This window comes from Marmota flaviventris, chromosome 11 (genome assembly GCF_047511675.1).
Source record: "Marmota flaviventris isolate mMarFla1 chromosome 11, mMarFla1.hap1, whole genome shotgun sequence".
Taxonomy (NCBI): Eukaryota; Metazoa; Chordata; class Mammalia; order Rodentia; family Sciuridae; genus Marmota; species Marmota flaviventris.
Genome location: NC_092508.1, coordinates 63,361,341 through 63,373,833, shown reverse-complemented (window position 1 = coordinate 63,373,833; position 12,493 = coordinate 63,361,341). Strand labels below are relative to the sequence as shown.

The 12,493-nt window shown below is 44.3% G+C and overlaps 1 protein-coding gene across 1 annotated transcript in view; it reads right to left on the bottom strand.

Moving 5' to 3' along the window:
* The window catches only part of Stk39 (serine/threonine kinase 39), a 270,584-nt gene extending 258,495 nt beyond the window's left edge, over positions 1-12,089 (bottom strand). Inside the window, exon 1 of the mRNA XM_027946124.2 lies at positions 11,644-12,089. Within this exon, the coding sequence (XP_027801925.2) occupies positions 11,644-11,848 (205 nt within the window). The 5' untranslated portion in view covers positions 11,849-12,089. The remainder of the gene's footprint in view (positions 1-11,643) is intronic.
* Between the last annotated feature and the right edge of the window lie 404 nt (positions 12,090-12,493).

Sequence of the window (12,493 nt, the reverse complement as noted above, 5' to 3'; positions counted from 1 at the left end):
GAGCACATGAAACCAAAGACTTTTAAACAAATCAGGGTTGGGATGCCTATGTCCTTCCTGAACTTCTACAGTAGTGGCAATGCCTGAGCATGTTTAGGAGGTAGTCTAGCACCACTCACAGCCATTGTAACATTATCCACCCAGTCTCTGAAGGTATCTGAGAAATGCCACCCAGCTCTGCCACGCGAAACTTTCTGCAACAATGGAGAGATAGCCTGCACCTGAACTACCCCACAAGGCAGTCACCAGCCACAATTGGCTACTGGGCACTCAAAATGTTAGCAGCACAACTTCAGAACCTTCTCTTACTTCTTTAATTCCACTTAATTTTCAATTTAAACATAATTTACATTTTAACATGTTTTAACTTCCACACTGGACAGTTCTTTGCTAGCTACTCCTAGCCCGGCAGAAGTGCAAAAACCCGACCCTGTGCAAAAACTTTGTTCCAAGTAGTAATCCTACAGCCTATCTATCTCAAACATCTTTCCTCACCCACCACCTTCCTGTTCCTCAGCCTTACTTTGCAACACACACACACACACACACACACACACACAAAGGAGTGCACACCACGTACCCATGTCCACGTCACTGACAAATTACAACCAAATACTTCACACTATTGTAATACAGCAGGCAAAGGATGATGGTTAAAAGAAAGGTATTATGTATTTATATACAGTTTGGTTTACATGTTAAACCATCACAACGATGAACAAAGATATATGAAAATCATTTTAACACCTCTAAAGAAATAAGATTTTTACTATATGGTAAATATGTACTCAGATGTATATTTACTCTATTAAAATGGTAGTTCGGGGGGGGGGGGGGAGTTGTTCACTACTTCAGTAGAGTGCTTGTCTAGTTTACACAAGGCCCTGAGGTTGATTGCCAGCACCGATAAAAAAATGAAAAATAAAATGAAATGATAGTTAATAAATTATTGGGGGTGGTGGTGCTAGGAATTGAACCCAAGGCCTTACAAATGTTAAGCACACACTCTTTTTCACTGAACTATACCCAAAGCTTATAATTAATAAATTCTCAATTCTATGTTCCCTTCCTTCCCACAAACAGGGAAACAATGTGATGTACACAGAAGAAAATACTGAACTAGGCGGGAATCATGAGCCTGGGAGTCTAAGGACTTTGGGATCACAGACAAGGTACTTCAACTCTGACCTTGAGAGTCTTCAGTTATAAAACAAAGGTGCTACAATAGATTTTCTTTTCACTTTCTTCCAAAACTGGATGTCCTTATCCCCTCTTCATGCTTATGCCATCTCTCACTTGGGAACTAAAGGCCAGCACTGACCTTCCACTCCTTCCCCTAGGAACCCTCTTCTGATGCTCCTCTTCCTCTGCTTTCTGAGTCACCCCTTAAGCAACGTGGGAGAGAGGCATTGCCGGGAAAAAAGGAGGAAAAGGAAGGTAGAGAAAGAAAGGAAGAGAGGAGACTGGTTTATTTAAATTAAAATCTAAGCAATACAACCCCAAAAGCTACCAACCCAAAAAACATAATCCTTTTCTGATCACCAAACTAAATAGGGCAGGGAAGAAAGCAACTGGAGTGCTCCTTATTACAACCCTGATACCAACTGATGTTTCCAGTTCAAAACAAGATCATGAATTCTTCTAAGACCTCAACTATCAATAGAGTGATTATGAGAAGTCTCAAATGTCACAGTTCACTGGTTTCCAAAATACTCTCCAGATGAAGATCTATCATTTACATGGCAGAAAGTCATCCATCTCCACTTTCCATCTAGTTTTTTCTGGCAGAGTTCCAACAGTGAATAAAGAATGGAAAACTAAAACCCTATAAATGTCACCAAAATGTATAATTTTACCTAAGGGAAGAACTATATGATAGTTTAGCATAAACGTCACTTAATGGAAGCAATTTGAAATAAAATTAAAGATAAAATGAGTGTCAAGATTTCCAACAATTCCATCTTAAAATGATGTTTTCCTATGTACCAAAATATACAATCAGTTTAAAAGGTCAATTCATCTACTTCCTCAACGTTTAAGACATTTCTTAAAGCCAAGCCAGAATTCATTCTCGAATAACTGTTTGGCAAATAAGAAGAAACTTAAAATACTTCAGCATTTACTCACATTGGATTCCAAAGTGTGTATCTAAATCAATTCTAGAAATAAAGCACTGCCAAACCATTCTCTAAAACACTACCATTTCTCTTCTGCTTTCCTGTTAAGCCAAGTCTGAAGTGCCTTTTTAATTAATACTGAATCCTTTTCTAGAATAAAAAACTGAATCAATGAATGGCACATTTGAAACACAGAAAGAGAGAGAGAGAGAGAGAGAGAGAGAGAGAGAGAGAGAGAGAGAGAGAGACCCTCTGAATCATTTCAATCATCTTGGAGTTGTTTTGATATAGTTTAAACAAAACTGACCTGGAAGGAAATGTAAAGCCTCACATGATGACATGAGGATTCTATCTAAATAAGAAAAAAAAAAAATGATCTTTCCCAAAAGATACACTGAAGAGGAGTTACAGCATCCATTAGAATGGTTTCAACTTAAAAATAAAAGCTAGTTCTATGGTCTTGGTATGTACCACTCCCATCCTATCACTCTTGGTCCCTTATAATTTATAAAAATACAACCCTGGCCATTGTAACAACCTCTGAAAGCCACTTGGTCTGCAATTCTGCTCCTGTGTTTCACCTGTGCTCCTGATCCTCTCCAACAATCCTGATTTCTACACAGCAAGAGGCCCTACAGAGCTTATAAATGAAGGTTATATGTAAACACATAACAGGACAGAGATCCTGGGTACATTCAAGAAAGGAAAGCTCTAGGGCTTTTGAGGGGGCAGTGGACTTCCCTGTCTGGCCCTAGAATAACTAAGTGAAAGGACTCCTGAACTTTGGCAGGCAGGCCTTGGTCCTGTACTCTGTAGACGCCACTTCTCAGTCCCCTGACCTCTGGAGAGCCAGGCCTCTCTGTGCCCCATAACACAAACAGGTGGAAGCACTCAGAGTGCTTACTCTTGATCTACCAGGATCAATGAGCTAATTTCTACAGAGGACTTTAAGCTGATTGGCCCAAACTCAACAGAGTAAGTGCCACCATTAACCACAGACAATATCAAATCCTCAGGATCCAGGAAGGCAAACTTTTGAGACATCAGACAATGTTCCTCTTCCACCAGGAGTGAAGAAAATATGTGTCCCCAGAACTAAGGCCTTTATCCAGAAAACATTTACCAAAAATGTCATGTGAGGCATTGAGCATAGAAATGAGATTCTGTCCTCAAGGAGGCATTAATAGCCTAGTGCCAGGCTGGGCACAAAGGAAACAATTGGCCTAAGTGGGAGAACTGCTAGGGATGGAAGGACCCAACAGGGCCAGAGAAGTAGGAAGGGAGGGTTCTAGAGATTGTTTCTGTGCAGGGAAATCATTTATTCAGGGTCTTTAAAAAAAGAACCCAGCCAGGCATGCTGGTGCTTACCCCAGCTACTTGGGAGGCTGGGCAGGAAGATCCCAAGTTTGAAGCCAGCCTGGGCAACACAGCCAGACACGGTATCAAAAAATGACTGGGGTTGCTAAGGAACTGAACAGACACTTCTCAGAAGAAGATACATAGTCAATCAACAAATATATGAAAAAATGTTCAACATCTCTAGTAATTACAGAAATGCAAATCAGATCTACTCTAAGATTTCATCTCACACCAGTCAGAATGGCAGTTATCAAGAATACAAAAAACAATAAGTGTTGGCGAGGATGTGGGGGAAAAGGCACACTCAAACATTGCTGCTGGGACTGCAAATTGGTGCAACCAATCTGGAAAGCAGTATGGAGATTCCGTAAAAAACTTGGAATGGAACCACCATTTGACCCAGCTATCCCACTCCTTGGTCTATACCCAAAGGACTTAAAAACAGCATTCTACAGTGGCACAATCACATCAATGTTCATAGCAGCACAATTCACAATAGCTAAACTGTGGGAGCAACCTAGATGTCCTTCGATAGATGAATGGATAAAGAAACTGATATATATACACACAGTGGAATATTACTCAGCATTAAAAGATAATAAAATTATGGCATTTGCAGGTAAATGGATGGAGTTAGAGAATATCACGCTAAGTGAAGTAAGCCAATCCCAAAAAACCAAAGGCCGAATGTTCTGATAAGTGGATGCTGAACCATAATAGGGGGATGAGCATGGGAAAAATGGAGGAACTTTGATTGGGCAAAGGGGAGGGAGGGATGAGGAAGGGGAATGGGGGCAGAAAATATGGTGGAATGAGATGGACATCATTACCCTAGGTACATATATGACTGCAATTGTGTACAATGAATGAAAATGCATTCTGCTGTCATATATACCTGATTAAAATTAATTAATTAATTAAATTTTAAAAATAACTGGTGTTGGCCAGGCATGGTAACGTACACCTATAATCCCAGTGACTTGGGAGGCTAAAACAGGAGAATCCCAATTCAATGCCAGACTCAACAAATTAGCAAGGCCCTAAGCAACTTAGTGAGACCTTGTCTCAAAAGAAAAATAAAAGGGCTGAGGATGTAGCTTAGTGGTAATATGCCCCTGGGTTCAATCCCAGTACCAAAAAAAAAAAAAAAGAAAAAGAAAAAGAAGAAGAAAGACTGGGGTTGCAGCTCAGAGTAGACCAACATTGACCTCAATCTCCAGTATCGAGAGAGAGAGAGAGAGAAGGCTGCCTTAGGTATACTTTTCAACATTCATCTTTTACTCCAATAGAGTACAATATAAAAGAAGAGACAGAACTCTTACACAGATAAAAGAAGGGTAGTGGAGGGAAAACTTGCCCCACAGAAGCTACAGAAGCATGAAGCATTTCAGCAACTGCACAAGGATCCCCCTGGCTACAGGGTCCATCCTAAGGATGAAAATGACAAGATGTGGATAAAAAGAGAGACAAGAGATAATTTCCAAGAGGCCTTAAAAGCCATGGAGAGAGTGAATCTGGAGGATGATGGGAAGGCTACTAAGGCAATTTAAGCCTGTGAGCAATGATAAAAAAAAAAAAAATGGCATAGGGATATCACTTTGTAACAATGCAAACTGGAGCTGGAAACAAGAATGGGGACAAAGAATGAAGATTAGAAAATTATAATAATCCACATAAGAACTGACAAAGGCTTGAACTAGACCCGTGGGGGCCAACTGGAAAGTCAAAGGCAGACCAAAGATTTCAAGGATGCTAAAGATTAAGGCTTTGATCAACTAGATGTAGAAGACTGGTGAAGATGAAAAAGCACAGGATGACTATAATATTTCACGCTTGAGAGTTTTCAAGAAGAGGCAGAGCGTAGAAGAAGCAGGATTAGGACTGATATAAGGGTGGAGAGACCTCGTTTAATGGTGAGTATAGAGTTCCCGAGCAGCATTTAAACAAAGACCTTATGAAGGTATCCAAATACCAATGCAAAGTCAGCCCTTCAGTTTCAGACCTAGAGGTATGGATTCCAGGGAGCTGTGGCAGGCAGGGGAAGCAGAAGGAAGTACAAGAGCCAGAAATGACACCAAAGCCCCGGCTGTCATTCCATCAGAAATGAAAGATGGTGCCCAGACCTGCTGAGGGGGGAAGACTGAAAGGCACCACTATGTCCCTGGCTCTGGCCACAGAGGGATTGCTATGCTTGTAGAGAGAGCAACTTAGGTTTTTCACAGAGAAGACAGAAAGAAGCCAGATTGCAGAGGGCTGGAAGTGAATGGGAGGTTCCTTCTAACAGCTTAGCTGTCAATGGAAGGAAAAAGATAAGGACCTAGCCAGAGGGGGGAGAAGCAAACAGAGTGATGGTGTCCATTGCTGTTCTCTTTTGTCTTTTAAGATAAGAAAGAGGACTGAGAGTGTAGCCCAGTGGTACACTGGGAGTGTAGCAAGTGGTAGGTAGAGCACTCGCTAGCATGCAGGAGGGGCTTCAATCCCCAACACTGCAAAAAAAGAAAAAGAAAAAAAGAGAGAGTCTTGAGAATATTTGTAAGCTGAGGGGAGGAGAGAGGAGCACAAAGAAGATGACTTTATCTGAAAGTGAAGGCCCCTTTCCTCTCACTCACAGGGACACACAGTAAATATTTCTTTTAGTCAGCAGCATTTCCTGCCAGCATGGCACCCTTCAGGGCAAACTCAGAGGTGGAAGAAAAGTGCCATCTTAGCAGGTTGCTCTCAGAGCCCTTCCATAATGGGCTGTTCCTCCCCAGCAACCTTCCCGCAGGATGCTCTCACCACTTGTCAGAGGGCCATTTGGCACCCAAACCCCTGAGTTATCCAAATCGCCAGGAGCTCCACAGGTCTCTCTCTAGCTTCCTTCTCACAGCAGCGGTGGTGTGGGTGGTGTGGGGCTACAGAGATGCAAGAAGCCAGCCCCACCTGAGCCTCTGGCTCCCCTTGCAAGGCATCCACCAGACATGAAGGCAATCTCTCCCTCTCCCTCCCCCTTCCTTCCCTGGCAGAAACCAAGCAGAGAAACTCTTCAAGCCACTTCAAAGTCTTGCCAAAGACAGGACTGTGTTCTGTCCTGATAACTTGAATCTGACTAGCAAATGGAGTTTATGCTAGTTATGGCTAAGACTAATTGAGTGTGCCCTGTGCCAAGCACTGTTACAAGTGCTTTACATTCTCTTCATCCTCACAACTCTATTTTTATCACCTTCATATTACCAGTGAAGAAACTGAGTGCAGACACATCTAAGTAATTCGTTCAAGGTCACAAATGACAGTGACCGCTATGGCAGGACATAAAACAGACCAGACCATCCGACTCCAGAGCTGGCACTGCTGCAATTTATTTTCAAACACCATCCAAAAGTGCAGTGTACAATAAACCACAAGAGTCAGGAGGAAATGTATATTATCAGTCACAAATGAATCAACAAAGCAAGAATTTCAGTCCCTCTCCCATATTATTTTTTTTTAACCTCAAGATTTTCTGCCTTTGAGCCAGAAGCCCAAACTTAAAGTTTGAAAGCATATTTATTTAAAGAGCACTTCTACTGAGAATATAATAAATGCCACTGAATTGCACACTTAAAAAAATGGTTAAAATAAGGGCCTGGGGATGTAGCTCAGTAGTAGAGCACCTGCCTAGCATGTGTGAGGCCCTGGGTTCAATCCCCGGTACTGCCAAAGGAAAAAAACAAAGTTAAAACAGGGTGAGGTGTAGCACAGTAGTAGTATGCTTGCATAGCATTCTCAGGGCCCTAGGTTCCATCCCCAACACCACAAGAAAGAAAAATATTTTTAAAGGTTAAAAATAGTAAAAACTTTTGAAATATGTATAATATCTATGTATACATATGTACATAAATACATATAGAATCTATATATAATCACAGCAAATAAATTAAAACAAGCATTTTTCTCTTTATATTTTTTAAGATGAAATCATTAAAATCAAAGCCTGTCTTCAGTAGCCCTCTTTAAATACTTTTAAAAAAAAAAGCTAAACTAATCAAAATCAAAGCAGCAAGGCAGCCTGGTGTAAAGGTCTGTGAGACCAGAATACACACTCATTGCTCCAGCTTCCCTAGGCACCACTACTGTCCTTAAATGGCCTCTAGGACCAGTTCTAACCCCTAAATCATGGAATCCCTGGGCTGTCTGCAAATCTCATTTTAGGATAAGCTGTTGCTCCTTCAAGACCTGGCCACAGGCCTTGATACAGGAGTCTGGAGAAATGCACCTAAAGAGGAACTCTATCAAACTGGGCTACCATTCTAGCAGTCAGTTCTATTTGTTGACTAAGATGGCAAATTGTTACTTGTAGATCATTCTAAATGACCACCCAGGACAAAAGTGAAGCAATGCTGAAAAATCAAGTGCAAAAAATTACATGAAGAAAGGCTCATCTGGCCACACACAGACTAAGAAAATCAAACATTCTGAATCAGAAGTCAGTTTAGAGTTTCTCAGGGGAAAATAAACAAAGATAACAGCACTGCTGGGATTACCTGCTTCAAACACACAAACGAATATGGCAAAGACTGAGATCTTCAAACTTTATTGAGATTGTTCCATTCTCCCAGAGATGCCCAAGTCGACATTTACATAATTCACCTTTGATTAATTTAAAGAATCAAGGTGATACTATTAATAACACCAACTAACTAATTTTTCAACTGGCATAACTCCAAGTGCCCCTTACATTTCTTAAGATGGAATTTGGGGGTGGGTTGAGGTGAAAGGTGAAAAACAAAAGATAAATGAAAGTAAAGACACAAATTGACTGACTAGAAAGCCTGCAAAGAACAGTTACTTGTACCGGAGACAGGGATGTTTGAAATCTACTAATACAAGGATATTAGCTGACAGAGGAATTTAATAATTTCATTTTTAACTCCCTCTGAGTATAAAGCTTACCCCAACAGATTTTTATATCATTTCTAGGTCACACATAAACTTCTGAACCAGATTATTCTTAAAAACATACAATTTCTCCCCTGCTCTTTAATGTCACAACAACAACAATGCAACAAAAAAGTAAACTTTATTTTTAGACTTGAAAAAATCTGTGTTTTATTTTTCTGAAACGGAATAAGTTTAAAAAAGAAAAAGGAAACTGCTGTTTGAATTTTAGTAATCCTACTTTCTCCTAAATCCTGGAACCCCAAACTCTCTCTAACCAGAAGGAAAGGAAGAAAAAGTTCTGAGTGCTCCTGTGCCACTCTGGAAAGTTAAAGCACAATGTCTCTCCCTTTGGCTTTCTGCTCAGGCATATTCTAGCCTCCTGCTGGTCACCATTCACACTGCTGAAGTCATATTATATGACACCTGCCTTATGGTGGGCAAAGGCAAAGGCTGTCAACTTAGCATTCATGTAGAAACTGGTTCAGTGTTTGAGCTACTAACTTCTTGCTTGTAATGTTTAAACAAAAGCACTAAACCACAAGTTCAATCAACCAGTATTACAGACTAAATGGAAATGGGTTTGTAATTCCCTGTAAACATTAAGCCCTTCCAAAACCCATTCCAGCAATTTGGTTTTTCAGTTACAGGACCTCGACACAGGCCATCTCTTTTAGTTGGGAAAACATAAGATACATTTAAAATGTAGAAAAGCATTTCCCACAATATGATGTGCAAAAATAGAAGTAGAATAGGCAGGTATTTCTGTTCTCAAATTCCACTGGTAAATTTCTTTTCTTTTCCCCCGTTAATTTGATCAACCATAATTAACAGTGTTGTTACTACAAGCAGGAAGAGGCCCTGCAATTAATTCTACTTACATTAAGATTTCACCCATTAGCTCACAAAAGTGGACAACTCAAAATATTGTCTTCAAAAGGCAAAGCTTGCATTTTATCTCTAATAATTAACAAAATAAGCATAAAAATTGAGTATATGTAAATTCTGGTCCAGATCCTATAGAAAACAATCAACCTTTAAACCAACCTCTCCATGTTAGGGACAACTGGTTAGGGAAAGTAGCAATAGAAATAATTAAGCACCTTACAAACTCACTCAGACTTCTGTCCCAGCTCAACTATGACCTCTTCTGAGAATTAGCCTGTTTGCATTCTCTCCTAGCACTCCTTCTCCCCGCTGGGCTCTCCCAACCCTCACTGATCAGATCCTATGGAATCCTTTGCCTTCCTACCCTCCTCTACTAATAACTCCTGAAGACTCTGAGGGCAGGGACCATTGTGACTTGGTAGGCCTTCTGGTCTTGTTGAGCAAATAAAAACTATAGATTTACATGCTATGAGGTATTTAAAAAACACAAATGCAGGCGAGCAGCCACTATACTTTGCCAGAGAGAAGCCAACAGAGGCTTCTCAGAAAATATTCACCCTGGCTCTGAAAGCTGAGTGTGACTCACAAACAAAGAAAGGCACTTGGGACTTGGTGGGTAGCTCAGTGTTTAGCATGCATTCCTTGGGTTCAGTCTTCAGGAAAAAAAAGAAAAATTAAAGCCAGGCCCTCAGAGGAGGAAAAAGCCTGCAGAGAGGGTAAGGATGAAGACCTGAGGTGTTGTCAGAACAGCAGAGGATTCTGGTACAATCAGGAAGAATATGGGAGGAGGCATACAGGTTGAGGGTGAGGGGCTAATATATAGGCCAGGTTAAAGGGGTTTTATTTAAGAACTCTAAGTTTTGAGAAGCACCTGAAGTTATTCAATTCAAGCAGTGATATGAAGATTAATCCATTAAGAGTCTTCAGCCAGAAGACTGGCTGAGTACTCAAAGAAGATCTGAGTACTCAAAGAATTTTGTCTACAGATATCTATATAGGTTATCTGGACCTTTTGATTCCCAGGTTACTATCCTGCCCACATTTTCATACACACACAGACAGACATAAAGATATATATACATACATATACATATGTGTGTGTATTTCATAGATCTATGAAATAAATACATAACTGAGTTTCCTCCACACAGTAGCAGGCAAAATAAAGGCTAGTTTAAACACCTAATGAAATTTCTTTAACAATGATTTTTCCAAAGGGGGGTGGGGGGTAAGGAATTAAAATTTTTAAGTAAAAGGCTGAAAAAATATTTAACACAGATACCCTGAATTCCTTTTTATCACTATCCTTAAATATCAAGATTATGGGACAGCAGCACCCCATCCCAGTGTCAATAAGGATAGAAGCTAAGAGCCCACTTTACCCGAAGCCTTCGTCAAGTGACAAGACTTAACTGAAGGATCCAATAGAGAAGGTTCTAAGAGAAGGTCCTTCACGTACTTGGTTGGCCCAACGAAAAGTAAAACCGGCTTCTTGCCGTTCGACTTTGCAAGCATTTAAAAATATAAGATAGGGGGATATTTTTGAGCCGGATAGAAGGCACCTAAAGACAGAGAGCAGATCACAGGCAGCCCCAGGTTCCACTCTAGCAGATCAGCCCTGGACCAGAGGGAAGCATCCGCCCGGTGCCAGGCAGTAAGCCAGGGCGCCCGCTCTCCCCGGCAGCCGGGCTGGGCGGCAGGCGGCGCGCCCCGGCACTGAAGGAGGCGGGTACCCGGACGCGCCGCGCGCCGCTAAGAGCTGGGCTGCAGGGCGGGCGTGGAGTGGCGGCTGTCAGGAAGGAGGCCAGCATCCTCCCCGGCCTCGGAAAGAACCTGGGCCTCCGCGGCTTCTACGTGGCCCAATTACCCTCGGCGAGAGGGTCATGACGCGAGGCAGAGGCGCGGCTGAGCCCGCAGAGTCCCCCAGGACCCGGTCCGCCAGGCGCGACGCAGGGGCGCTCGAAGCCCAGGGCGGCGTCCCCGCAACCCCACCCCACCCGTGCTGTCTGCTCGCGTGGCCGTCGGCCACGGTCTCCGGCCCCCGCGCGCGCGGCGGGGGAGGGAGATGCGGCCGCGTTGCCGGGTGCCCAGCTCCGCCGCCCCAGCGATCCGGGAGATAAAAGTTTGCAGCATGCGGCTCGTCTGCAGTGCGAGTCACATCCGCCGCGCCGCCTCCTGCAGCACCAGCACTCAGAGAACCAATAAATAAATAAAATAAAATAAAAAATGTTAAGGCCAGTAGGCCCCGGAGCCGGCCCCTCTGCCTCCCGGGCGTGCCTGCAGGCGAACCCAGCATCCTGCACCCACTCCCGCCCACAACCGCACCTCCCTCCCGGCCTCAGCGCCCGGCCTGGGCCGACCCCGCCGCGATCGCCGCACTGACCGATAACCTCCTGCAGCTCATACGCGTCCCTGCAGATGGGCCAGCCCACGGCCTGTGCCGCTGGGGCCGGGGCTGGGGCCGCAGGGGCCGCCGGGGTTGGGGCGGGCGCTGCTGTTGCGATCGCCGGGGCCGCTGCCGTTGCTGTCACCGGGGCCGCCTGCTGGGGAAGCTGGACGTGCACGGGCGAGCCGCTCGGCTCCGCCATGATGCTGCCGGAGGAGAGCGGGAGGACGCGCCGGCCGGCGGACGACCTTCCACTTGAAACTTCCCTTGCCTCGCAGCCGACACCTCTCGACCGGCGCACGCCCTCCCCGCCCGCCGCTGCCGCCGGAGCCAGCCACAAGGGGAGGGAGCTAGGGAGGCCGAGCCGGGCGGAGGGAGGAGGCAGCGCTAGCGGAGGCGGGGAGGGGAGGAGGCGGCGGCCGCCGCGCTCGCAGTGCGCCCCGAGCCTCGCGCGCGCAGTTCTCTGCCTAGGCTAGGGGAACCGCCGCCCCGCCGCCCCCTCCCGCTCTGCTCGCGGCCTGGGAAGTTTCCACCCACGAAGAGCAAGGCTGCTTTATGTGTGCTTTCGCGGCCTGCGGTCCTCTCCCTTCTTATTCCCTGCTTTCCCTGCGCCTTCGCCCCAGACAATCAGACTCTCCAGAAGACGCCCCCTGGGACCCCGAGGGCGGGGTCGTTGAACGGCCGCCAGGTTCTCAGCTTCAGGAGTCTACTCTGCTAAAAAGAACCTCAAGTTCATTTACAAGTTAGCGAGTGAGACACCTACACGGCGTCCGTTTGTAGGACGCCAGTTAAAAAATAACCCAAGTTGTAACTTTCCGGCGCTTTACCTGTCAATATCCCTTTCCCA